Raw genomic sequence first — 24,288 nt, 5'->3', positions numbered from 1 at the left:
TCTAATAAATGTCTACTGGTGGTGTCTGCTGTCTAATCAATGTCTACTGGCTGTGTCTACTGTCTAATAAATGTCTACTGGTGGTGTCTACTGTCTAATCAATGTCTACTGGTGGTGTCTACTGTCTAATAAATGTCTACTGGTGGTTTCCACTGTCTAATCAATGTCTACTGGTGGTGTCTACTGTCTAATCATTGTCTACTGGTAGTGTCTACTGTCTAGTCAATGTCTACTGTCTAATCAATGTCTACTGGTGGTGTCTACTGTCTAATCAATGTCTACTGGTGGTGTCTACTGTCTAATCAATGTCTACTGTCTAATCAATATCTACTGGTGGTGTCTACTGTCTAATAAATGTCTACTGGTGGTGTCTACTGTCTAATCAATGTCTACTGGTGGTGTCTACTGTCTAATCAATGTCTACTGGTGGTGTCTACTGTCTAATCAATGTCTACTGTCTAATCAATATCTACTGGTGGTGTCTACTGTCTAATAAATGTCTACTGGTGGTGTCTATTGTCTAATCAATGTCTACTGGTGGTGTCTACTGTCTAATAAATGTCTACTGGTGGTGTCTACTGTCTAATCAATGTCTACTGGTGGTGTCTACTGTCTAATAAATGTCTACTGGTCGTGTCTGCTGTCTAATCAATGTCTACTGGCTGTGTCTACTGTCTAATAAATGTCTACTGGTGGTGTCTACTGTCTAATCAATGTCTACTGGTGGTGTCTACTGTCTAATAAATGTCTACTGGTGGTTTCCACTGTCTAATCAATGTCTACTGGTGGTGTCTACTGTCTAATCATTGTCTACTGGTAGTGTCTACTGTCTAGTCAATGTCTACTGTCTAATCAATGTCTACTGGTGGTGTCTACTGTCTAATCAATGTCTACTGTCTAATAAATGTATACTGGTGGTGTGTACTGTCTAATAAATGTCTACTCGTGGTGTCTACTGTCTAATAAATGTCTACTGGTGGTGTCTACTGTCTAATCAATGTCTACTGGTGGTGTCTACTGTCTAATCAATGTCTACTGGTGATGTCTACTGTCTAATCAATGTCTACCGGTGGTGTCTACTGTCTAATAAATGTCTACTGGTGGTGTCTGCTGTCTAATCAATGTCTACTGGTGGTGTCTACTGTCTAATCAATGTCTACTGGTGGTGTCTACTGTCTAATCAATGTCTACCGGTGGTGTCTACTGTCTAATAAATGTCTACTGGTGGTGTCTGCTGTCTAATCAATGTCTACTGGTGGTGTCTACTGTCTAAACAATGTCTACTGGTGGTGTCTACTGTCTAATCAATGTCTACTGTCTAATCAATGTCTACTGGTGGTGTCTACTGTCTAATAAATGTCTACTGGTGGTGTTTACTGTCTAATCAATGTCTACTGGTGGTGTATACTATCTAATAAATGTCTACTGGGGGTTTCTACTGTCTAATCAATGTCTACTGGTGGTGTCTACTGTCCAATCAATGTCTACTGGTAGTGTCTACTGTCTAGTCAATGTCTACTGTCTAATCAAAGTCTACTGGTGGTGTCTAATGTCTAATCAATGTCTACTGGTGGTGTCTACTGTCTAATCAATGTCTACTGGTAGAGTCTACTGTCTAGTCAATGTCTACTGTCTAATCAATGTATACTGGTGGTGTCTACGGTCTAATCAATGTCTACTGTCTAATCAATGTCTACTGGTGGTGTCTACTGTCTAATAAATGTCTACTGGTGGTGTCTACTGTCTAATCAATGTCTACTGGCTAATCAATGTCTACTGGTGGTTTCTACTGTCTAATCAATGTCTACTGTCTAATAAATGTCTACTGGTGGTGTGTACTGTCTAATAAATGTCTACTCGTGGTGTCTACTGTCTAATAAATGTCTACTGGTGGTGTCTACTGTCTAATCAATGTCTACTGGTGGTGTCTACTGTCTAATCAATGTCTACTGGTGATGTCTACTGTCTAATCAATGTCTACCGGTGGTGTCTACTGTCTAATAAATGTCTACTGGTGGTGTCTGCTGTCTAATCAATGTCTACTGGCTGTGTCTACTGTCTAATAAATGTCTACTGGTGGTGTCTACTGTCTAATCAATGTCTACTGGTGGTGTCTACTGTCTAATAAATGTCTACTGGTGGTTTCCACTGTCTAATCAATGTCTACTGGTGGTGTCTACTGTCTAATCATTGTCTACTGGTAGTGTCTACTGTCTAGTCAATGTCTACTGTCTAATCAATGTCTACTGGTGGTGTCTACTGTCTAATCAATGTCTACTGGTGGTGTCTACTGTCTAATCAATGTCTACTGTCTAATCAATATCTACTGGTGGTGTCTACTGTCTAATAAATGTCTACTGGTGGTGTCTACTGTCTAATCAATGTCTACTGGTGGTGTCTACTGTCTAATCAATGTCTACTGGTGGTGTCTACTGTCTAATCAATGTCTACTGTCTAATCAATATCTACTGGTGGTGTCTACTGTCTAATAAATGTCTACTGGTGGTGTCTATTGTCTAATCAATGTCTACTGGTGGTGTCTACTGTCTAATAAATGTCTACTGGTGGTGTCTACTGTCTAATCAATGTCTACTGGTGGTGTCTACTGTCTAATAAATGTCTACTGGTCGTGTCTGCTGTCTAATCAATGTCTACTGGCTGTGTCTACTGTCTAATAAATGTCTACTGGTGGTGTCTACTGTCTAATCAATGTCTACTGGTGGTGTCTACTGTCTAATAAATGTCTACTGGTGGTTTCCACTGTCTAATCAATGTCTACTGGTGGTGTCTACTGTCTAATCATTGTCTACTGGTAGTGTCTACTGTCTAGTCAATGTCTACTGTCTAATCAATGTCTACTGGTGGTGTCTACTGTCTAATCAATGTCTACTGGTGGTGTCTACTGTCTAATCAATGTCTACTGTCTAATCAATATCTACTGGTGGTGTCTACTGTCTAATAAATGTCTACTGGTGGTGTCTACTGTCTAATCAATGTCTACTGGTGGTGTCTACTGTCTAATCAATGTCTACTGTCTAATCAATATCTACTGGTGGTGTCTACTGTCTAATAAATGTATACTGGTGGTGTATATTGTCTAATCAATGTCTACTGGTGGTGTCTACTGTCTAATCAATGTCTACTGGTGGTGTCTACTGTCTAATCAATGTCTATTGTCTAATCAATATCTACTGGTGGTGTCTACTGTCTAATAAATGTCTACTGGTGGTGTCTATTGTCTAATCAATGTCTACTGGTGGTGTCTACTGTCTAATAAATGTCTACTGGTGGTGTCTACTGTCTAATCAATGTCTACTGGTGGTGTCTACTGTCTAATCAATGTCTACTGTCTAATCAATGTCTACTGGTGGTGTTTACTGTCTAATCAATGTCTACTGGTGGTGTCTACTGTCTAATCAATGTCTACTGGTGGTGTCTACTGTCTAATCAATGTCTACTGGTGGTGTCTACTGTCTAATAAATCTATACTGGTGGTGTCTACTGTCTAATCAATGTCTACTGGTGGTGGTGTCTACTGTCTAATCAATGTCTACTGGTGGTGTCTACTGTCTAATCAATGTTTACTGTCTAATCAATGTCTACTGGTGGTGTCTACTGTCTAATAAATGTCTACTGGTGGTGTCTACTGTCTAATCAATGTCTACTGTCTAATCAATGTCTACTGGTGGTGTCTACTGTCTAATCAATGTCTACTGTCTAATTAATGTCTACTGGTGGTGTCTACTGTCTAATAAATGTATACTTGTGGTGTCTAGTGTCTCATAAATGTCTACTGTCTAATAAATGTCTACTGGTGGTGTCTACTGTCTAATCAATGTATACTGGTGGTGTCTACTGTCTAATCAATGTCTACTGGTGGTGTCTACTGTCTAATCAATGTCTACCGGTGGTGTCTACTGTCTAATAAATGTCTACTGGTGGTGTCTGCTGTCTAATAAATGTCTACTGGTGGTGTCTACTGTCTAATCAATGTCTACTGGTGGTGTCTACTGTCTAATCAATGTCTACCGGTGGTGTCTACTGTCTAATAAATGTCTACTGGTGGTGTCTGCTGTCTAATCAATGTCTACTGGTGGTGTCTACTGTCTAAACAATGTCTACTGGTGGTGTCTACTGTCTAATCAATGTCTACTGTCTAATCAATGTCTACTGGTGGTGTCTACTGTCTAATAAATGTCTACTGGTGGTGTTTACTGTCTAATCAATGTCTACTGGTGGTGTATACTATCTAATAAATGTCTACTGGGGGTTTCTACTGTCTAATCAATGTCTACTGGTGGTGTCTACTGTCCAATAAATGTCTACTGGTAGTGTCTACTGTCTAGTCAATGTCTACTGTCTAATCAAAGTCTACTGGTGGTGTCTAATGTCTAATCAATGTCTACTGGTGGTGTCTACTGTCTAATCAATGTCTACTGGTAGAGTCTACTGTCTAGTCAATGTCTACTGTCTAATCAATGTATACTGGTGGTGTCTACGGTCTAATCAATGTCTACTGTCTAATCAATGTCTACTGGTGGTGTCTACTGTCTAATAAATGTCTACTGGTGGTGTCTACTGTCTAATCAATGTCTACTGTCTAATCAATGTCTACTGGTGGTGTCTACTGTCTAATCAATGTCTACTGTCTAATAAATGTATACTGGTGGTATGTACTGTCTAATAAATGTCTACTCGTGGTGTCTACTGTCTAATAAATGTCTACTGGTGGTGTCTACTGTCTAATCAATGTCTACTGGTGGTGTCTACTGTCTAATCAATGTCTACTGGTGATGTCTACTGTCTAATCAATGTCTACCGGTGGTGTCTACTGTCTAATAAATGTCTACTGGTGGTGTCTGCTGTCTAATCAATGTCTACTGGTGGTGTCTACTGTCTAATCAATGTCTACTGGTGGTGTCTACTGTCTAATCAATGTCTACCGGTGGTGTCTACTGTCTAATAAATGTCTACTGGTGGTGTCTGCTGTCTAATCAATGTCTACTGGTGGTGTCTACTGTCTAAACAATGTCTACTGGTGGTGTCTACTGTCTAATCAATGTCTACTGTCTAATCAATGTCTACTGGTGGTGTCTACTGTCTAATAAATGTCTACTGGTGGTGTTTACTGTCTAATCAATGTCTACTGGTGGTGTATACTATCTAATAAATGTCTACTGGGGGTTTCTACTGTCTAATCAATGTCTACTGGTGGTGTCTACTGTCCAATCAATGTCTACTGGTAGTGTCTACTGTCTAGTCAATGTGTACTGTCTAATCAAAGTCTACTGGTGGTGTCTAATGTCTAATCAATGTCTACTGGTGGTGTCTACTGTCTAATCAATGTCTACTGGTAGAGTCTACTGTCTAGTCAATGTCTACTGTCTAATCAATGTATACTGGTGGTGTCTACGGTCTAATCAATGTCTACTGTCTAATCAATGTCTACTGGTGGTGTCTACTGTCTAATAAATGTCTACTGGTGGTGTCTACTGTCTAATCAATGTCTACTGGCTAATCAATGTCTACTGGTGGTTTCTACTGTCTAATCAATGTCTACTGTCTAATAAATGTCTACTGGTGGTGTGTACTGTCTAATAAATGTCTACTCGTGGTGTCTACTGTCTAATAAATGTCTACTGGTGGTGTCTACTGTCTAATCAATGTCTACTGGTGGTGTCTACTGTCTAATCAATGTCTACTGGTGATGTCTACTGTCTAATCAATGTCTACCGGTGGTGTCTACTGTCTAATAAATGTCTACTGGTGGTGTCTGCTGTCTAATCAATGTCTACTGGCTGTGTCTACTGTCTAATAAATGTCTACTGGTGGTGTCTACTGTCTAATCAATGTCTACTGGTGGTGTCTACTGTCTAATAAATGTCTACTGGTGGTTTCCACTGTCTAATCAATGTCTACTGGTGGTGTCTACTGTCTAATCATTGTCTACTGGTAGTGTCTACTGTCTAGTCAATGTCTACTGTCTAATCAATGTCTACTGGTGGTGTCTACTGTCTAATCAATGTCTACTGGTGGTGTCTACTGTCTAATCAATGTCTACTGTCTAATCAATATCTACTGGTGGTGTCTACTGTCTAATAAATGTCTACTGGTGGTGTCTACTGTCTAATCAATGTCTACTGGTGGTGTCTACTGTCTAATCAATGTCTACTGGTGGTGTCTACTGTCTAATCAATGTCTACTGTCTAATCAATATCTACTGGTGGTGTCTACTGTCTAATAAATGTCTACTGGTGGTGTCTATTGTCTAATCAATGTCTACTGGTGGTGTCTACTGTCTAATAAATGTCTACTGGTGGTGTCTACTGTCTAATCAATGTCTACTGGTGGTGTCTACTGTCTAATCAATGTCTACTGTCTAATCAATGTCTACTGGTGGTGTTTACTGTCTAATCAATGTCTACTGGTGGTGTCTACTGTCTAATCAATGTCTACTGGTGGTGTCTACTGTCTAATCAATGTCTACTGGTGGTGTCTACTGTCTAATAAATCTATACTGGTGGTGTCTACTGTCTAATCAATGTCTACTGGTGGTGTATACTGTCTAATCAATGTCTACTGGTGGTGTCTACTGTCTAATCAATGTTTACTGTCTAATCAATGTCTACTGGTGGTGTCTACTGTCTAATAAATGTCTACTGGTGGTGTCTACTGTCTAATCAATGTCTACTGTCTAATCAATGTCTACTGGTGGTGTCTACTGTCTAATCAATGTCTACTGTCTAATTAATGTCTACTGGTGGTGTCTACTGTCTAATAAATGTATACTGGTGGTGTCTAGTGTCTCATAAATGTCTACTGTCTAATAAATGTCTACTGGTGGTGTCTACTGTCTAATCAATGTATACTGGTGGTGTCTACTGTCTAATCAATGTCTACTGGTGGTGTCTACTGTCTAATCAATGTCTACCGGTGGTGTCTACTGTCTAATAAATGTCTACTGGTGGTGTCTGCTGTCTAATCAATGTCTACTGGTGGTGTCTACTGTCTAATCAATGTCTACTGGTGGTGTCTACTGTCTAATCAATGTCTACCGGTGGTGTCTACTGTCTAATAAATGTCTACTGGTGGTGTCTGCTGTCTAATCAATGTCTTCTGGTGGTGTCTACTGTCTAAACAATGTCTACTGGTGGTGTCTACTGTCTAATCAATGTCTACTGTCTAATTAATGTCTACTGGTGGTGTCTACTGTCTAATAAATGTCTACTGGTGGTGTTTACTGTCTAATCAATGTCTACTGGTGGTGTATACTATCTAATAAATGTCTACTGGGGGTTTCTACTGTCTAATCAATGTCTACTGGTGGTGTCTACTGTCCAATAAATGTCTACTGGTAGTGTCTACTGTCTAGTCAATGTCTACTGTCTAATCAAAGTCTACTGGTGGTGTCTAATGTCTAATCAATGTCTACTGGTGGTGTCTACTGTCTAATCAATGTCTACTGGTAGAGTCTACTGTCTAGTCAATGTCTACTGTCTAATCAATGTATACTGGTGGTGTCTACGGTCTAATCAATGTCTACTGTCTAATCAATGTCTACTGGTGGTGTCTACTGTCTAAACAATGTCTACTGGTGGTGTCTACTGTCTAATCAATGTCTACTGTCTAATCAATGTCTACTGGTGGTGTCTACTGTCTAATCAATGTCTACTGTCTAATAAATGTCTACTGGTGGTGTGTACTGTCTAATAAATGTCTACTCGTGGTGTCTACTGTCTAATAAATGTCTACTGGTGGTGTCTACTGTCTAATCAATGTCTACTGGTGGTGTCTACTGTCTAATCAATGTCTACTGGTGATGTCTACTGTCTAATCAATGTCTACCGGTGGTGTCTACTGTCTAATAAATGTCTACTGGTGGTGTCTGCTGTCTAATCAATGTCTACTGGCTGTGTCTACTGTCTAATAAATGTCTACTGGTGGTGTCTACTGTCTAATCAATGTCTACTGGTGGTGTCTACTGTCTAATAAATGTCTACTGGTGGTTTCCACTGTCTAATCAATGTCTACTGGTGGTGTCTACTGTCTAATCATTGTCTACTGGTAGTGTCTACTGTCTAGTCAATGTCTACTGTCTAATCAATGTCTACTGGTGGTGTCTACTGTCTAATCAATGTCTACTGGTGGTGTCTACTGTCTAATCAATGTCTACTGTCTAATCAATATCTACTGGTGGTGTCTACTGTCTAATCAATGTCTACTGGTGGTGTCTACTGTCTAATCAATGTCTACTGGTGGTGTCTACTGTCTAATCAATGTCCACTGTCTAATCAATATCTACTGGTGGTGTCTACTGTCTAATAAATGTATACTGGTGGTGTATATTGTCTAATCAATGTCTACTGGTGGTGTCTACTGTCTAATCAATGTCTACTGGTGGTGTCTACTGTCTAATCAATGTCTACTGGTGGTGTCTACTGTCTAATCAATGTCTACTGTCTAATCAATATCTACTGGTGGTGTCTACTGTCTAATAAATGTCTACTGGTGGTGTCTATTGTCTAATCAATGTCTACTGGTGGTGTCTACTGTCTAATAAATGTCTACTGGTGGTGTCTACTGTCTAATCAATGTCTACTGGTGGTGTCTACTGTCTAATCAATGTCTACTGTCTAATCAATGTCTACTGGTGGTGTTTACTGTCTAATCAATGTCTACTGGTGGTGTTTACTGTCTAATCAATGTCTACTGGTGGTGTCTACTGTCTAATCAATGTCTACTGGTGGTGTCTACTGTCTAATCAATGTCTACTGGTGGTGTCTACTGTCTAATCAATGTCTACTGGTGGTGTCTACTGTCTAATCAATGTCTACTGGTGGTGTCTACTGTCTAATCAATGTTTACTGTCTAATCAATGTCTACTGGTGGTGTCTACTGTCTAATCAATGTCTACTGGTGATGTCTACTGTCTAGTGCATTCGGAAAGTATTCAGACCCCTTGACTTTTTTCACATCTTGTTATGTTACAGGCTTATTTTAAAATTGATTATTAAATGTTTTTTCCCCTCGTCAATCTACACACAATCCCCTCAATGAGGAAGCAAAAACAGTTTTTTTTATCACATTTACATAAGTATTCAGACCCTTTTCTCAGTACTTTGTTAAAACCCCTTTGGCAGCGATTACAGACTTGAGTCTTCTTGGGTATGACTTGGCACACCTGTATTTGAGAAGTTTCTCCCATTCTTCTCTGCAGATCCTCTCAAGTTCTGTCAGGTTGGATGGGGAGCGTCGCTGCACAGCTATTTTCAGGTCTCTCCAGAGATGTTAGATCAGGTTCTGGCTGGGCCACTCAAGGACATTCAGAGATGTGTCCCGAAGCCACTCCTCAAATCAAATTAAATCAAATCAGTTTATTCAGTTTATTTGTCACAGGCTCTAACCAATAGTGCAAAAAAGTTATTAGGCGAACAATAGGTAAGTAAAGAAATTAAACAACAGTAAAAAAACAGTGAAAAATAACAGTAGCGAGGCTATATACAGACACCGGTTAGCCAGGCTGATTGAGGTAGTATGTATGGTTAAAGTGACTATGCATATATGATGAACAGAGTGTAGCAGTAGCGTAAAAGAGGGGTTGGCGGGTGCTGGGTGGCGGGACACAATGCAGATAGCCCAGTTAGCCAATGTGCGGGAGCACTGGTTGTTCGGCCCAATTGAGGTAGTATGTACATTAATATATAGTTAAAGTGACTATGCATATATGATAAACGGGGTAGCAGCAGTGTAAAAGAGGGGTTGGGGGGAACACAATGCAAATAGTCCAGGTAGCCATTTGATTACATGTTCAGTCTTATGGCTTGGGGGTAAAAACTGTTGAGAAGCCTTTTTGTCCTACACTTGGCACTCCTGTACCGCTTGCCATGCGGTAGTAGAGAGAACAGTCTACGACTGGGGTGGCTGGGGTCTTTGACAATTTTTAGGGCCTTCCTCTGACACCACCTGGTGTAGAGGTCCTGGATGGCAGGCAGCTTAGCCCCAGTGATGTACTGGGCCACGTTGTCTTGGTTGTGTGCTAAGGGTTGTTGTCCTGTTGGAAGGTGAACCTTTGCCCCAGCCTGAGGTCCTGAACGCTCTGGAGCATGTTTTCATCAAGGATCTCTCTGTACTTTGCTCCGTTCATCTTTGCCTCATTCCTGACTAGTCTCCCATTCCCTGCCACTGAAAAACATCTCCACAGCATGATGCTGCCACCACCATGCTTCACCGTAGGGATGGTGCCAGGTTTCCTCCAGACGTGACGCTTGGCATTCAGACCAAATAGTTGAATCTTGGTTTCATCAGCCCAGAGAATCTTGTTTCTCATGGTCTGAGAGTCCTTTAGGTGCCTTTTGGCAAACTCCAAGCGGGCTGTCATGTGCTTTTTACTGAGGAGTGGCTTCCATCTGGCCACTCTACCATAAAGGCCTGATTGGTGGAGTGCTGCCGAGATGGTTGTCCTTCTGGAAGGTTCTCCCATTTCCATAGAGGAACTCTGGAACTCTGTCAGAGTCACCATCGGGTTCTTGGTCACCTCCCTGACCAATGCCCTTCTTCCCCGATTGCTCAGTTCGGCCAGGCAGTCAGCTCTAGGAAGAGTCTTGCTGGTTCCAAACTTCTTCCATTTAAGAATGATGGAGGCCACTGTGTTCTTGGGGAATTTCAATGCTATAGAAATGTGTTGGTACCCTTCCCTAGATCTCTGCCTCGACACAATCCTGTCTCGGAGCTCTATGGACAATTCCTTCAACCTCATGGCTTGGTTTTTTCTCTGACACGTACTGTCAACTGTGGGACCTTTCCAATCAAGGTGTGTGCCTTTCCAATCAATTGAATTTACCACAGGTAAATTGTAGATCAAGTTGTAGAAACATCTCAAGGATGATCAATGCAAACATGATGCACTTGAGCTCAATTTCTAGTAACATAGCACTTAATAAGGCTGAAATGTAACGAAAGGTGGAAAAAGTCAATGGGTCTGAATACTTTCCGAATGCACTGTATATATCAATACTGGTTGTTCGGTCATAAGTATTCCTCTCATCATTTGGTCAACGTTTGGTTTTGAAGGAATGCTTATCTTATTTTTCCAACAGTCTAATTGTACACCCATCGTATGTATTGTGTTCTTGCTCATCTGAGACATTGGAATGTTGGGTCACTAGGATGAAGACATATTTGGCTAGAGATTTATCTGAGGGTAAAGAGAGCTGAATATATTGATTAAAGTCACATTGTCCTAGAGAGATTTACACAGCATTAAAAAACGTCACACCGGGGAAAGCCTACATGAAATGGCCTTAAAAGCTGCATCTTGGTACCCTCTTGTGGTGACTATTGACTATGGTGTGAAGAAGATAGTGGCATGTTTGAGTCTGTGTCGTTCTTATTGGTGAATGTAAATGCTTATTCATAATAGGCCAGTCAGCCTTTGTAAGTTTAAGATCAGATTATTGTGCAGGAAAAACAAAAACAAGCATCTGATAGCTTTTCCTATTGTAATGACCTGACTAGATCATAAAGGAACAATTGGAACAGACAGAGGAATGAATTTACGGTTTATTAACCCAACTTCACACAGGCTAAACCAACCAAACCAAACCAACCTTCTCTTGTGAAGCCCAGATGTAAGAGAAAGAACAATGGCTAAACCTGGTCTTAACTTCCAGTGCTCTATCCCGCTGCCCAACACCCCTCCACGCCACTCCGCCAACCACCAGGATGCCCGGTATCCGAACATTCCAGGCATTCCCATGATTGGCAGATAGCAGGTTGATTGGCGTGTCGGACCCCGCGAACACTGGGTACTGGTAAGTACAACGCAACCAATAGCCTAACACATAACACACAGCTGCCTGTGCGGGTCGCTACACAGCCCCCCCACCACAAAGTCCCTCGTCCCCGAGGGAACAAACAAAGTCTCTGAAGCAACCCGGAGGTCTCCTTTGCCTGCGTGGCCGTGATGGTCGCAGAGTGTCCAGATCCATGGCAGGGGGCTGCCCCTCTGGGACCCAGGGGATGAAGACAGGGATATGGGGGACAAGGATGTGGGGAATACAGGGGAATACAGTCCGTGGCTCCGGGGAACCACGCTGTGACACAGGGAGAGAGACAGGGGGAGTGGGCTGTCTGGAGCCTTGTCTGCAGCACCTGGGGGTGGGTGCCTGGAGAATGTCATTGCCAGAGAGGGGAGTTGTGGGGGTCCCTGGTGTTTGGGGAGAAGAGGCCCATCTGTATGGGGCTAACCTGTCCCGGTGCTGTGCCACCTTTCTCCCCCTGGGAGGAAACTGCACCTGGTAAACAACCTCCCCTACCCTCGCCAGGACACTGCAGGGTCCCACCCAGTGACTGTCCAACTTGGGGCATCTGCCTTTTTTCCTTAGCAGGTTGTAGAAGCAGACCAGCTCCCCAGCCACAAAGTGCCTTCCCTGGGTGTGTACGTCATAGTTCCTCTTCTGCCTCACACCTGCATTCACCAGCTGCTCTCTGTCGAAGGTGTGGGCTGTCTCCAGGCGGTCCTGGAGTCTCCGGGCATACTCCGGCCCCGGGGGAACATGAGGGCTATCCAGGGGCCGACCAAACACCATCTCCGCAGGGGTGCGGATCTCTCTCCCCAACATGAGGAGGGCAGGCGTGCAGGAGGTGGAGTCTTGGACAGCGGAGTGGCATGCCATGAGGACCATAGGCAGGTACTTGTCCCAGTCACGCTGGTGTTTGGCAGAGACGATGGCAAGCTGCTGTCCAAGCGTTTTGTTGAAGCGCTCCACAAGGCCATCACTTTAAGGATGGAGAGGAGTAGTGCGGGTCTTGTGCATACCCAGCCTCTCACACATGGTGGCGAACACACGGGACTGTGTGAAGTTTCTGCCTTGGTCGCTGTGGATGGACTCCGCAGCTCCAAACCTGCTGAACATGCCCACATTGCTCGAGTCTGTGTCCAGGATAAAGGGCAAGGTGAGGTCAGGGGGGCGAGCATGGGGGCCTTGATCAGTGCACATTTGAGGGTGTTGAAGGCCTCCTCACACTCCACTGTCCAAGTGAAGGCCTTGTCCTTAGGCAGCAGGCGGTTCAGGGGAGCAGCAACGCTTGAGAAGCCCCGTACAAACCTCCTGTAGTACGAGGCCAGGCCCAGGAAGCTCTTCAGCTGACTCTGGTCGGTGGGGGTGGGCCAGTCTCGGACAGCCCCCAACTTGTCCTCCATGGTGCTGATCCCCTCCTTCCCCACTTGGTGGCCCAAGAAGGACACTTCTCTCCTAATGAAGTGGCACTTCTCGGGGTGGAGCTTCAGACCTGCGGCAGCCACCCGCTCCAGCACACGCCGTAGCGCCACCAGGACTGACTGGAAGGAGCTGCCATGGGCCAGGATGTCATCGAGGTATACCAGACACTGCTGTCGGGGGATGCCATCCAGCACCCTGTCCATCAAACGCTCAAAAGTAGCTGGAGCGTTGCACAGGCCGAAGCACAGGACCTTGAACTGCCAGTGTCCTCTGTCAGTGGAGAATGCAGTTTTGGCTCTGGACTCTGGGGAGAGGGGCACCTGCCAGTAGCCACTGCGGAGGTCTAGGGAGGAGAAGCAGGAGGACCCCCTAACCAGGTCCAGCAACTCATCGATATGTGGTATGGGGTATGAGTCCTTCCTGGTTACCTCATTCAGGCGCCTGTAGTCCGCACAGAACCTCAGCTTGCCCCCCTTCTTAGAAACCACAACAACTGGCGCAGCCCAGGGGCCGTCTGAGGGCTCGGTGAAGTCTGCCCGCTGCATCTCCAACACAGCCTTGTCTGCCGCCGCCTGGCGTGCCAGCGGGATACGGCGGGGACGCATCTTGATGGGTTGAGCATCGTGATGGGTCGAGCATCACCTGTGTCGATCTCATGCTGCACCAGATGAGTCTGACCCACCTCTTCCTCACTCAGCGCAAAGCTGTCTCTGAATTCAAACAGCAACTGCCACAACCGTTCCTGCTGCTCGGGGGCAAGACCAACACAGTTCCTCCCCCATATCTCCATCACTGCAGACAGTGTCCTCTCCTCTCCCATCTGGGGTAGCTGGGCTGGGGGAGCGCGGCCTGGGCTCACAGAGGGATGTGTCAGCAGTGGGAATGCAACACACGGCCGTAGGTGACAGGGGGGCTGGGGAAAAGTCACCCACAGATGTGGGGGAGGGGGGGCAGCCATGAGTCTCTGCTGCTTTAACTGTTGGAGTAAAGGGTTTGTTGGCTTGAGTGAATGTGACATTATGGGGGGCCATGGTGACTGCCGGCCCTCCCTGGAAGATCAGTGTGCCCCCGTTTAGGTCTAACTGGCAGCCTGTGCTCCTAAGAAAGTCCAACCCCAGGATACAAGGGTCCTGCACAGCCGCCACCCACACAGGATGACACACAGTCCTGCCCACTACTGTTAGAGTCATTATTCCCTTCCTTTTCATGGGTGCCAGCTCACCTGTGACTGTGCGGAGCTGCACAGTTGTGGGCTCAAACTGAGTCCAACCTGGCACAATATCCGGCCTCACCAGGGTTACTGTGGACCCAGTGTCCACCAGGGCAGAGCAGGCCACAGTGACATGACCAAAGTTCCCAAAACAGGTTCTGCCTACTACAACAGGCCCCATCCGCTTGCCCTTGTCTGCTAATGGGGGAAGTGGAGCCTTGCTTCCCTGTCTGTGCCGGTGAGCTCATCCTGAAGATGGATTACTTATATTCTATTCTATTCTATTCTATTCTATTCTATTTGAATGGCCAGCAGGCCTATCTCCTCGTCAGCGAAGTACCAAGAATGCTTCTGAAGCTAATTGAATGCTGTGAGCTTCCTCATTGGCTATCTTCACTATCAGTCGATTAGCCAATTCGAACTTCCGCCTTCTCGCAACACTTTCTTGGAAATGATGGTTTCCACTAGATAGCACAGCCACAAAGTATGAGTTGACTATATCGTAAAAATGTATAAAAATACAAATTCGATTTTTGGTCTTAATTTAAGGTTAGGGTTATGCGTAATGTTAGCAATGTGTTTAAGATTAGGGTTAAGATAACGTTTAGGTTTAAAAGCACATTTTAAGAAGATACATTGTCGAAATGGGCGGGGTTTACGAAATTGTGGCTGGAGTAACTAGTGACGACCGGAAATTATGTACACATGCCGTTGTCGCAGTGTATTTCAAGTAACAGGTTCGGTTTTGTATTGCGTTTACATCGAAACATTTCAGTGCATCGAATCGTTTTGTGGCAATTCTTTATAGTATACATATGGCTTATCCAGGATATGGTGGGGTGAGTAAACGCTTCGTGTTTTCTTTTGACTGGGATTTTACAGTAGTCTACATAAGTCAGGAGTTTGGCCTATTTCATTTCCGATAAGGGGAGTGCTCAGATAAGACTCCTAAAATGTATCTTTGTTATGATGAAACATTGTAACACGGTCAGTTGTAAGCACACTCGTTTCAAATGATCGACATTGAAAGGTTTCGCATCTTTCTAGGCAAGTAACTGTTAGGCTATATTTTGGTTATGAAAAAAGTTGATATTGCCCTCAGTTCTAGCTACTTAGTTTAGTCACTAGTTCCAGTTTTCATATAAATTGTTATTGTCCCCTTCGATGAATTCGGAGGGGATTGTGGATCTGTACGTTCTTTCGTACATTGGTCACACACGATATCTCAGACAGCATTGGGCCGATTTTGATTCAACTTGGTTGAATTAATCGTTTTTTCATTGTGATCCGGAATGTACAAAATTACACAGATTGGCCCAAGGTGGGAGCTAAAGGAATTAACTGAAATGTGTGTGTCACTCGCGATATCTCAATTGGCCCAAGGGTGGCACTGGCTCATTCCTGGGGGACGACATGTTCACTGTTGCCTTGTTTATTTCGGAGTAATGTTAACAATTGAATTTGGCCAGCTGGTATTTTGGCAGTCTTTTAAAAGCACTTAATGCTGTAGTTTAAAATCACCCTATGTAAATACACTAGGGAGGTGGCTATTTAGGCTACTGTAACTAGCTAGCCTATCTGTAGTTAGTAGCCTAGTCGTGGCTACATACACTGTTTCAACCCCTCTAGTATGGCCCACAGCTCAACCTCTCCCATTTGGGGAAATGGAGTGCTTGTTATTCTTCTCATGGTCACTGCATTACCCTAGGATATGTCCACACTTAGCTCTCGAGAACCCAAGTGGGGGTAAGCTTACACCCAGACCTTGAATTCTCAATTGAACTTATGGGCCTCAGCTGGATCAATAAACTACAATCCCCAATGCTCTGTTTTTAACAGTTAGAAACATGAATAATCCTTGCTTACAATACGGTTTTGGAAACCTTTGGAACTTAACTTTCACATGGGGTGAAAGAATCTTTCAAATCCAAAATATATCCTTAATGTACGCAGTTTGGCAAAGTTTTACCTGGCAGCATACCACCCTGCATTACACTGCTTTCTTGCTTCTGAAGCTAAGCAGGGTTGGTCCTGGACAGTTCCTGGATGGGAGACCAGATGCTGCTGGAAGTGGTGTTGGAGGGCCAGTAGGAGGCACTCTTTCCTCTGGTCTAAAAAATATCCCAATGCCCTGTGTAGGGTGCCGTCTTTCGGATGGGATGTTAAACGGGTGTCCTGACTCTCTGAGGTCATTAAAGATCCCATGGCACTTATCGTAAGAGTAGGGGTGTTAACCCCGGTGTCCTGGCTAAATTCCCAATCTGGCCCTCAAACCATCACGGTCACCTAATAATCCCCAATTTACAATTGGCTCATTCATCCCCCTCTTCTCCCCTGTAACTATTCCCCAGATTGTTGCTGTAAATGAGCATGTGTTCTCAGTCAACTTACCTGGTAAAATAACGAATTAATTAAAATATATATTGCATTTAGAAGATTTGGGCAGCGTCGGTGCATCTTGTCATTTTCCTCACAAAATTAAAGGGGATGTCCAGTGGCTCAATGTAATGCAATGGAATGGGAGTCATAGACTAGTCCACACCCTGCTAATATTGTCAGTGAAAATATCCTCGCTACATCTACAAATAGGTCCACAACCTGCTAATTTTGCTTATATTGACAGTGAAAATATTTAGAAATGGGGAAACTGGAAAGAATGCACATGACTCAATAATAAACAATCACCTGACTACATCATATACGTATGACTACTCTCTGAGGAAGACGTCATGTGATGTCCAAACGTCAGTAATGGTATACCTGTTTGCTTCCCATCAAGGCATCAAGCCTTAGTGTAAGAACATCTACAGTGCCTTCAGAAGGTATTCATGCCCCTTGACTTATTCCTTATGTTGGTGTTGCAGCCTGAAATTCAAAATGGATTAAATTATACTTTTTTCAGCCATCTACACACAATAACGACTAAGTAAAAAACCTGTCTATCGACTTATTAGCACATTTACTGAAAATGAAATACAAAAATATCTCATTTGCGTAAGTATTCGCACCCGAGTCAATACTTTGTAGAAGCACATTTGGCAGCGACTACAGCTGTGAGACTTTTGGGGTAATTCTCTAAGAGCTTTGCACATCTGGCTTGAACAATATTTGCCCCTTTATTCTTTAAAAAAAATATTCAAGCTCTGTCAAGTTGATTGTTGATCATCGCTAAACAGCCATTTTTAAGTCTTGCCATAAATTTTCAAGGCAATTTTATGTCTAAACTGTAAGTAGGCCACTCAGGAATATTCAATGTCATCTTGGTAAGAAACTTCAGTGTAGATTTGGCCTTGTGTTTTAGGTTATTGTCCTGCTGAAAGGTGAATTTGCCTCCCGGTGTCTGTTTTGAAAGCAGATTGATCTAGGTTTTCCTCTAAGATTTACCTGTACTTATAGCTGTTTATTTTTATCCTAAAAAACACCCTTGTCAATGACAAGCATACCCATAACCTGATGAAGCCACCACCATGCTTGAAAATATGAAGAGTGGTACTTGGTGTTGTGTTGGATTTGCCCTATAACACATTGTATTCAGGACAAAAGTGAATTGCTTTGCCAATTTTTTTACAGTATTACTTTAGTGCCTTGTTGCAAACAGGATGCATGTTTTAGAATATTTTTATTCTGTATAGTCTTCCTTCCTTTCACTCTGTAGTTACTCCACAATATTAACCTAAATGACAATGTTGTTAATCCATCCTCAACCATTAAACTCTGTAACTGCTTTAAAATCACCATTGTCCTCATGGTGAAATCTCTGATCAGTTTCCTTCCTCTCTGGCAATTGAGTTAGGACAGCCACCTGTATATTTGTAGTGACTGAGTGTATCGATACACCATCGAAAGCCTAATTAATTACTTCACCATGCTCAAAGGTATATTCAGCATCTGCTTTGTTTATTTTTTTTTTACACATCTACCGATCGGTGCCCTTTGTGAGTCATTGATAAACCTCCCTGGTCTTTGTTGCATATGTGCTTGAAATTCATTACTTGATTTGAGGGACCTTACAGATACTTGTATGTGTGGGGTGCAGATATGGGGTGGTTAACCACTATCATTGAACACGGAACGAGTCCATGCAACTTATTATGTGATTTGTAAGCACGTTTTTACTTCTGAACTTATTTAGGCTTGCCATAACAAAGGGCTTGAATACCTATTGACTCAAGACATTTCAGCTTTACATTTTTTTTATTTCAAAATTTTCTACAAACAAAATTCCACTCATTGTGAGGTATTGTGTGTTGTATCAGTGACACAAAATCTCAATTTAATCGATTTTAAATTCAGACTGTGACACAATTTCTTTGGGAAATAGTCAAGTGGTGTGAGTACTTTCTGAAGGCACTGTATATAGCTGCTTGTTTTATGAGTGCTCCAATCTGTTTCATGTTGAATTAGTAATTTTGGGAAGTTTTCCTTAAGCCCAGTTACTTGACTGTACTCTCCTTTTCTTGTCAGTATGGAGGACCAATGCAAGGCATGCAACCCCAGGGTATGCCCATGCAGGGTGGACCCATGGGAGGCCCACCCCAGGCAGGCTACCCCCAGAATGGTGGAGGCTACCCTGGTACCTTTGCTGCTCCTCCTCAGCAGCCTGTTAATGACCCCATGTGGGGGTACTTTACTACCATAGCAGGACAGGTGAGTGATCACTGCTTTCATTTAAATTGATCATGGGTACAGTAAATATTCCTCTTTGGATAGAATGCAACATTACTAGGCTTCCTGAGTGGTGTAGTGGTCTAAGGCACTGCATCGCAGTGCTTGAGGTGTCACTACAGACCCAGGCAGTGTCACAACCGGCTGTGACTGGGTGTCCCATAGGGCGGTGCACAATTCGGCCCTGCGTCGTCCGGGTTAGGCCGGGGGGGCTTTACTTGGCTCATCGCGCTCTAGCGACTCCTTTTGGCGGGCCGGGCAGCTGCAGGGTGACTTCGGTTGTCAGTTGAAAGGTGTTTCCTCCGACACATTGGTGCAGCTGGCGTCCGGGTTAAGCGGACGAGTGTTAAGAAGCGCGGTTTGGCGGGTCATGGTTTGGAGGATGCATGACTCAACCTTTGCCTCTCCTGAGCCCGTTGGGGAGTTGCAGCGACGAGACAAGATCGCAATTGGATATCATGAAATTGTGGAGAAAAAGTGGGTTAAAATACAACAACAAAAAATTATGCAACATTACTGGTACATGCATGATGTTGGTGATGTGTCATGGTTACACCACAAATTGATCTCAAGACATTCAAGTCTCTTTTTATTTTAATATAAAATTTACTGCATAGTAATACGTTGTTGTTGGAGAGTAATCTTACAGGGATATTCCTCTGTGCAGGATGGGGAGATTGATGCAGAGGAGCTTCAGAGGTGTCTTACACAGACTGGTATCAGTGGCACCTATACTCGTAAGTTCACACCCAGTCCCACGATCCAAGGTTCACTTTGTGGTCATAAATGATCCAATTATATTATGTGTGTTTTTATGATTTGAGTATCCCGCATTAAAATAGTCTTTGCAAAGATTTGTCACTGGTTTTCTGATTGTTATTGTCATTGTCACAATTTTTCATTGTGTGATCGTTGTTTCTCTTCTCCAACAGCCTTCAGTTTGGAGACATGTAGAATCATGATCGCAATGCTGGATGTATCCTTTCTATGTCAATGAATCTCTTGGACTGGGCCTCTGTCCAGTGTCATTGAAGTTTGTTTGGTATTGCACTTTGCTATGTTGACTTGCTGGTGAAAAATGAACAGAAGTCCTAAATGTTAATTAGTTAATAAACCTTCTGTCAGTGCTGAGTTCATCCTTCTATTTGAACAGTTGTAGAGGTGGGAAAGCTTTGAGCAGTAGGTGGCCGGCTGCAGTTTATTTGACTCTTTTAGAAGGCCTAGTTTACTGGGTCCCATTTAGTATTGTATTTGCCAATAAATTTGCAAGACTGAACTTCGCTCATGCTCCATTTGTATCATGCTTGTAGCTCCATTTTCAGAGGTAGAGGAATATTCTAGTCCTGTTTCTCTCTGAATATGTAATAGACTTTACAACAAGGATGTACAACAGTCAGCATTTGCAGTTTGGGATTTTCTATAAAATGTATTTCCTTCATATTAAACCCATGATACATGTGTAAGGGGGCCATATTGAGACAGAGGATTACTTATGGAATTGATTCAGTCGCAGAAAGGTCTGGTTCTCCCACAACATTTACCACAACTCATCACATCCTGTGTGAGACCAGTTCACATGGCCGTTTTTAGTTTCTCTTTACCTAACGAACAGAGTTAACCCTTAACTAACCACCTACCAGAGAGACATGACCGGAAAGCTGGGCTTCAATGAGTTCAAGGAGCTGTTTGCTGCCTTGAGTGGCTGGAAGCAGAACTTCATGATGTTTGACCAGGATCGGAGTGGCACGGTGGAACCCCATGAGATGACCCAGTCCATCTCCTCTATGGGTGAGTCAGTGCTCGGCCAGGCTAATGATATGGGATAGTCCATTTTGATAGGATGATGACATTTGATAGTCCATTCTGCCATCCAAAGAGGGGCAGCATTCCAGAGCCTGGTTCAGAGGCAGCATCCGAAAGGGGCTGGGAGGCTTGACTTCTTTAAATAATTTAAACCATTGATGATAGACTCCTACAGTAATCATAATTTTGGTGTAGCTGCAGATAATTTCAAGGTATTGGTCTGAGAGACCCTTCTTGATACAAAGTAGATGGACAATTAAGCAAAGGCTGGTGTTTATGATCATTGTCAACTAAATGCTGTGGTCACTATGGATGAATCCTAATACTATGTTGGCTTATGAATAATTTGATGCATATTGTGATCTCTTACTACAGGCTACAGGATCAGCCCGCAAGCGCTGAACGCTGTCATCAAACGCTACAGCAAGGCTGGCCGGATCTATTTTGACGACTATGTGGCATGTGCTGTGAAGCTTCGCGCCCTCACAGGTAAGATGCTCACTTGGAGGCTGCACGTGACGATGTTTAACCTTTTATTCAATAGCATTTCAAATTTCCTCACAATCCAGAGCTATGGGTTTCGTTATAAAATAACATAAATTCTGTCATTCACTAACATTTTACTCATTCAAATCGTTATCTTTTGCGGTGTAATCCGTCTTGTTTTGTCCTGGTCTCTTTTGTGCATGTACATTCGTAGGCTCATTAGCACAGTGTCTCGCTGGGTATTGTAGTCCTATGAATGGCATTCAAATTTCACCTCTACACTGCCATCTTTACTATGTGTCTCCACAGAGAGCTTCAGGAGGAGAGATCAGATGCAGCAGGGGGCTGTCAACTTCCAATACGATGACGTAAGTGTGAAATTCAGGGCCGTGTTCAGTGGGCACACAATGGAAGAAAGTACCTCTTCATTTCAGTGTTATCTGAACATGCATTTTTTTTTCGGTTTCATTTTAAAACATTGTCTTGATGAACACAACCCAGTTTTCCTCTCTCTCATTCCCCAGTCTGTAATGGGATTCCCAATAGCCTGTCCTGACATGCAAGTTATAGTAATTACATCAAAATGAGCTAATTTTCTCTTGATTTTCCTCCTGCAGTTTATCCTGTGTACAATGGCCATCTGAGTGGCCCGGCCCATCCCGTGCTGGAGTCAGAGGGGCACTTCAACCGGCAGTCTGGGGCTCGCTGACCACTTCCCCTAAATAATGGGAAGGCACCAATCAATATTAGCCAATAATTCTTAGGTTGATTCCCATGACCAACTTAAAATGGGGAAGGAGGTTACAACAGAATCTGCTTGTTTGCCATAATGTCTGCCTTGTACACAATACAGGAATGTGCAGATTTGCCAGATAACATATGGCGTGTCTCTAAATGTATCTGCTTGTTGTAAATTCTGTTGCTAAAGGACAGTGGTAGGTTTAAACAAAGAAAGGGATGGCTAAGCTGTTACTGATCTTTACCATGGTGACTTTTGTGCCATTACAATCTCGGATCGTCTGTTTCCAGATTCATCCCACCACTGTATATGTTCTGTTTTTGTAACCACTAGGTGTGAATGACTTTTACATTAAACACTCCATACATTTTGAAGTATAGATATATCATATTTTTATTACAAATATACAGTTATGCCGGCGCTGCATTTTTATTTTGAAGGATAACTATATGCGTCTCTTGATTTTAATGAAATGTGGCCTAACATAATACACAAATTAAACATCCACAAATGTATGAATAACCTGCACTGTGTTGTAAACATGCACTGTTATTCCTTTGCAGAGAAAAGCATGCATTAACTACCACCAACAATTACATGTACCATTTTTTTTTTTTGTCATAACCTGCATTTTCATAGTTCAGGGTGAAATATTTATCAGACATGTAGTTAAGTGCATTGTGACCATTGGGGCATTCATCAGTGATATTGGTGTTATTCACAACACAATAAACTCAGTTTGTAGTCAGTATGCATTCTGTTTATTAATTTATACAATTACACAAATGGTTTTCATCAATATGTACACAATATATTACATTTCTTTAAATACAGCATATTCAAGGACAAACATTCATATCAGCTGTTAAGTGTTGCATTGTAAAAAATACAGTGGCAAACATTTAAAAAAATGCATAAAAACAATTGTGAACAGCACTAGATTTAAAAAGTGAAATTTCTCTAGTAAAGCACACTTTTTTTGTTTAATTTCTGTGCAAAAGTGGGACCTCTATGAAAAGTTCAGTGGGGCACTCTTCAGGTATTGGACACGTCATGTTTCAGATACTTTGTATAGCATCTATGCTCTGGAAAGTTTATACTAGAAGCACCTTAGCTTGTTTTGCCAGGGCTATGTGTGGTGGGTTTTAAAACTTGATCGAGTAGTCGTGGCCACTCAACTGGCATTACATGGAGCGAAGGACCTGTGCCCTCCGAAAAGGCTTATAGCTGTGTATGGGCACAACTCATAGGATAGGGCCGGTACGATCTGAAATTAATGGTAGACTCAGCAATATGTCATATTGCTGGGTCTGCCTTTAATTCAAACCCAACTAAGTACTGCTACAAAACATGCATAGCTATAGTGTTACCCATGAATATGACTTCTCTAGATTCCATTTGCCCTGACTACAAAGTTATTAGTATATCTGTGAATTGCTACATATGGAAGCATGATATGTGTTTTTCATAATGTATCTCACTCCTTGGGCTGATACATAATTGAACCAAAACACATTTGAAAAAATTATGGAAAATTAATTGTTCTCTTATAGAGAAAATGGGTGCATTTATTACCATTGTTTATAATTTTATAAGACCAACTTTCCCCTTCATGATAAATCACAAACATGTTTTGAAATCTGTTCAAACAAATTGCCAGCTGATGTTGATCCATGCAATACCACACATCTGACTATGTTTGTGTAAAATAAGTCATAAAACTAAAATGACTTAATTTGCGACATGCGGAATCCGTCCATATTCAATACATTTACATTGCTGACTGTTGAATGCATATTATTCAGCTGAATAAATGTGTTTAGGACATCTGTGAAGGCTAATGTAGGTTAGAAAAAGCTACGGCTAACGAGGGCTAAGCTGCTAGCTCGGCCTGAATCTCTACGTTGTCGGTTTCTGACACCGTCTCAGCATTGATTTTGTCACTTGGTTAGAAACAGTAATAAAATCTGCATTCTTGGAATATAAATGGAAGCCCCTAAACATGCACGGAAAGAAGAGTTGAAGCTTATAAAGATTGTGGGGTACAGTACTTATGAAAGGTATTAATTAAAGTTAGACTCAGCGGGTTGACGTCCTGCTTATAGACAACAACAACAGAGTCAAATCTGTCAAACTGCTACTATTGGCTCTTCCTTTGCATGATT

At 42.7% G+C, this 24,288-nt stretch overlaps 2 protein-coding genes across 2 annotated transcripts in view; one reads left to right on the top strand and one right to left on the bottom strand.

The window, feature by feature from the left end:
* Window positions 1-13,825, bottom strand: part of LOC139372268 (dipeptidyl peptidase 4-like) — a 39,939-nt gene extending 26,114 nt beyond the window's left edge. Inside the window, exons 1-3 of the mRNA XM_071112025.1 lie at window positions 12,921-13,825; window positions 12,247-12,777; window positions 11,885-12,092 (exon numbers count right to left, since the gene is read on the bottom strand). Coding sequence (XP_070968126.1) covers window positions 11,885-12,092; window positions 12,247-12,777; window positions 12,921-13,825 — 1,644 coding nt within the window. The remainder of the gene's footprint in view (window positions 1-11,884; window positions 12,093-12,246; window positions 12,778-12,920) is intronic.
* Window positions 13,826-15,095: 1,270 nt separating this feature from the next.
* On the top strand, window positions 15,096-22,871 carry LOC139373170 (grancalcin-like). The gene is made up of 8 exons (XM_071113332.1): window positions 15,096-15,269; window positions 18,895-19,077; window positions 19,763-19,832; window positions 20,028-20,071; window positions 20,736-20,883; window positions 21,274-21,387; window positions 21,694-21,752; window positions 22,002-22,871. Exons 1-8 carry the CDS (start codon window positions 15,246-15,248, stop codon window positions 22,026-22,028), a joined length of 669 nt encoding a protein of 222 aa, XP_070969433.1. The 5' UTR covers window positions 15,096-15,245; the 3' UTR covers window positions 22,029-22,871.
* Window positions 22,872-24,288: the final 1,417 nt, after the last annotated feature.

This window comes from Oncorhynchus clarkii, chromosome 18, assembly GCF_045791955.1.
Source record: "Oncorhynchus clarkii lewisi isolate Uvic-CL-2024 chromosome 18, UVic_Ocla_1.0, whole genome shotgun sequence".
Classification (NCBI taxonomy): domain Eukaryota; kingdom Metazoa; phylum Chordata; class Actinopteri; order Salmoniformes; family Salmonidae; genus Oncorhynchus; species Oncorhynchus clarkii.
The sequence above is the reverse complement of the archived record's forward strand: the minus strand, read 5'-3'. Positions and strand labels throughout refer to the sequence as shown.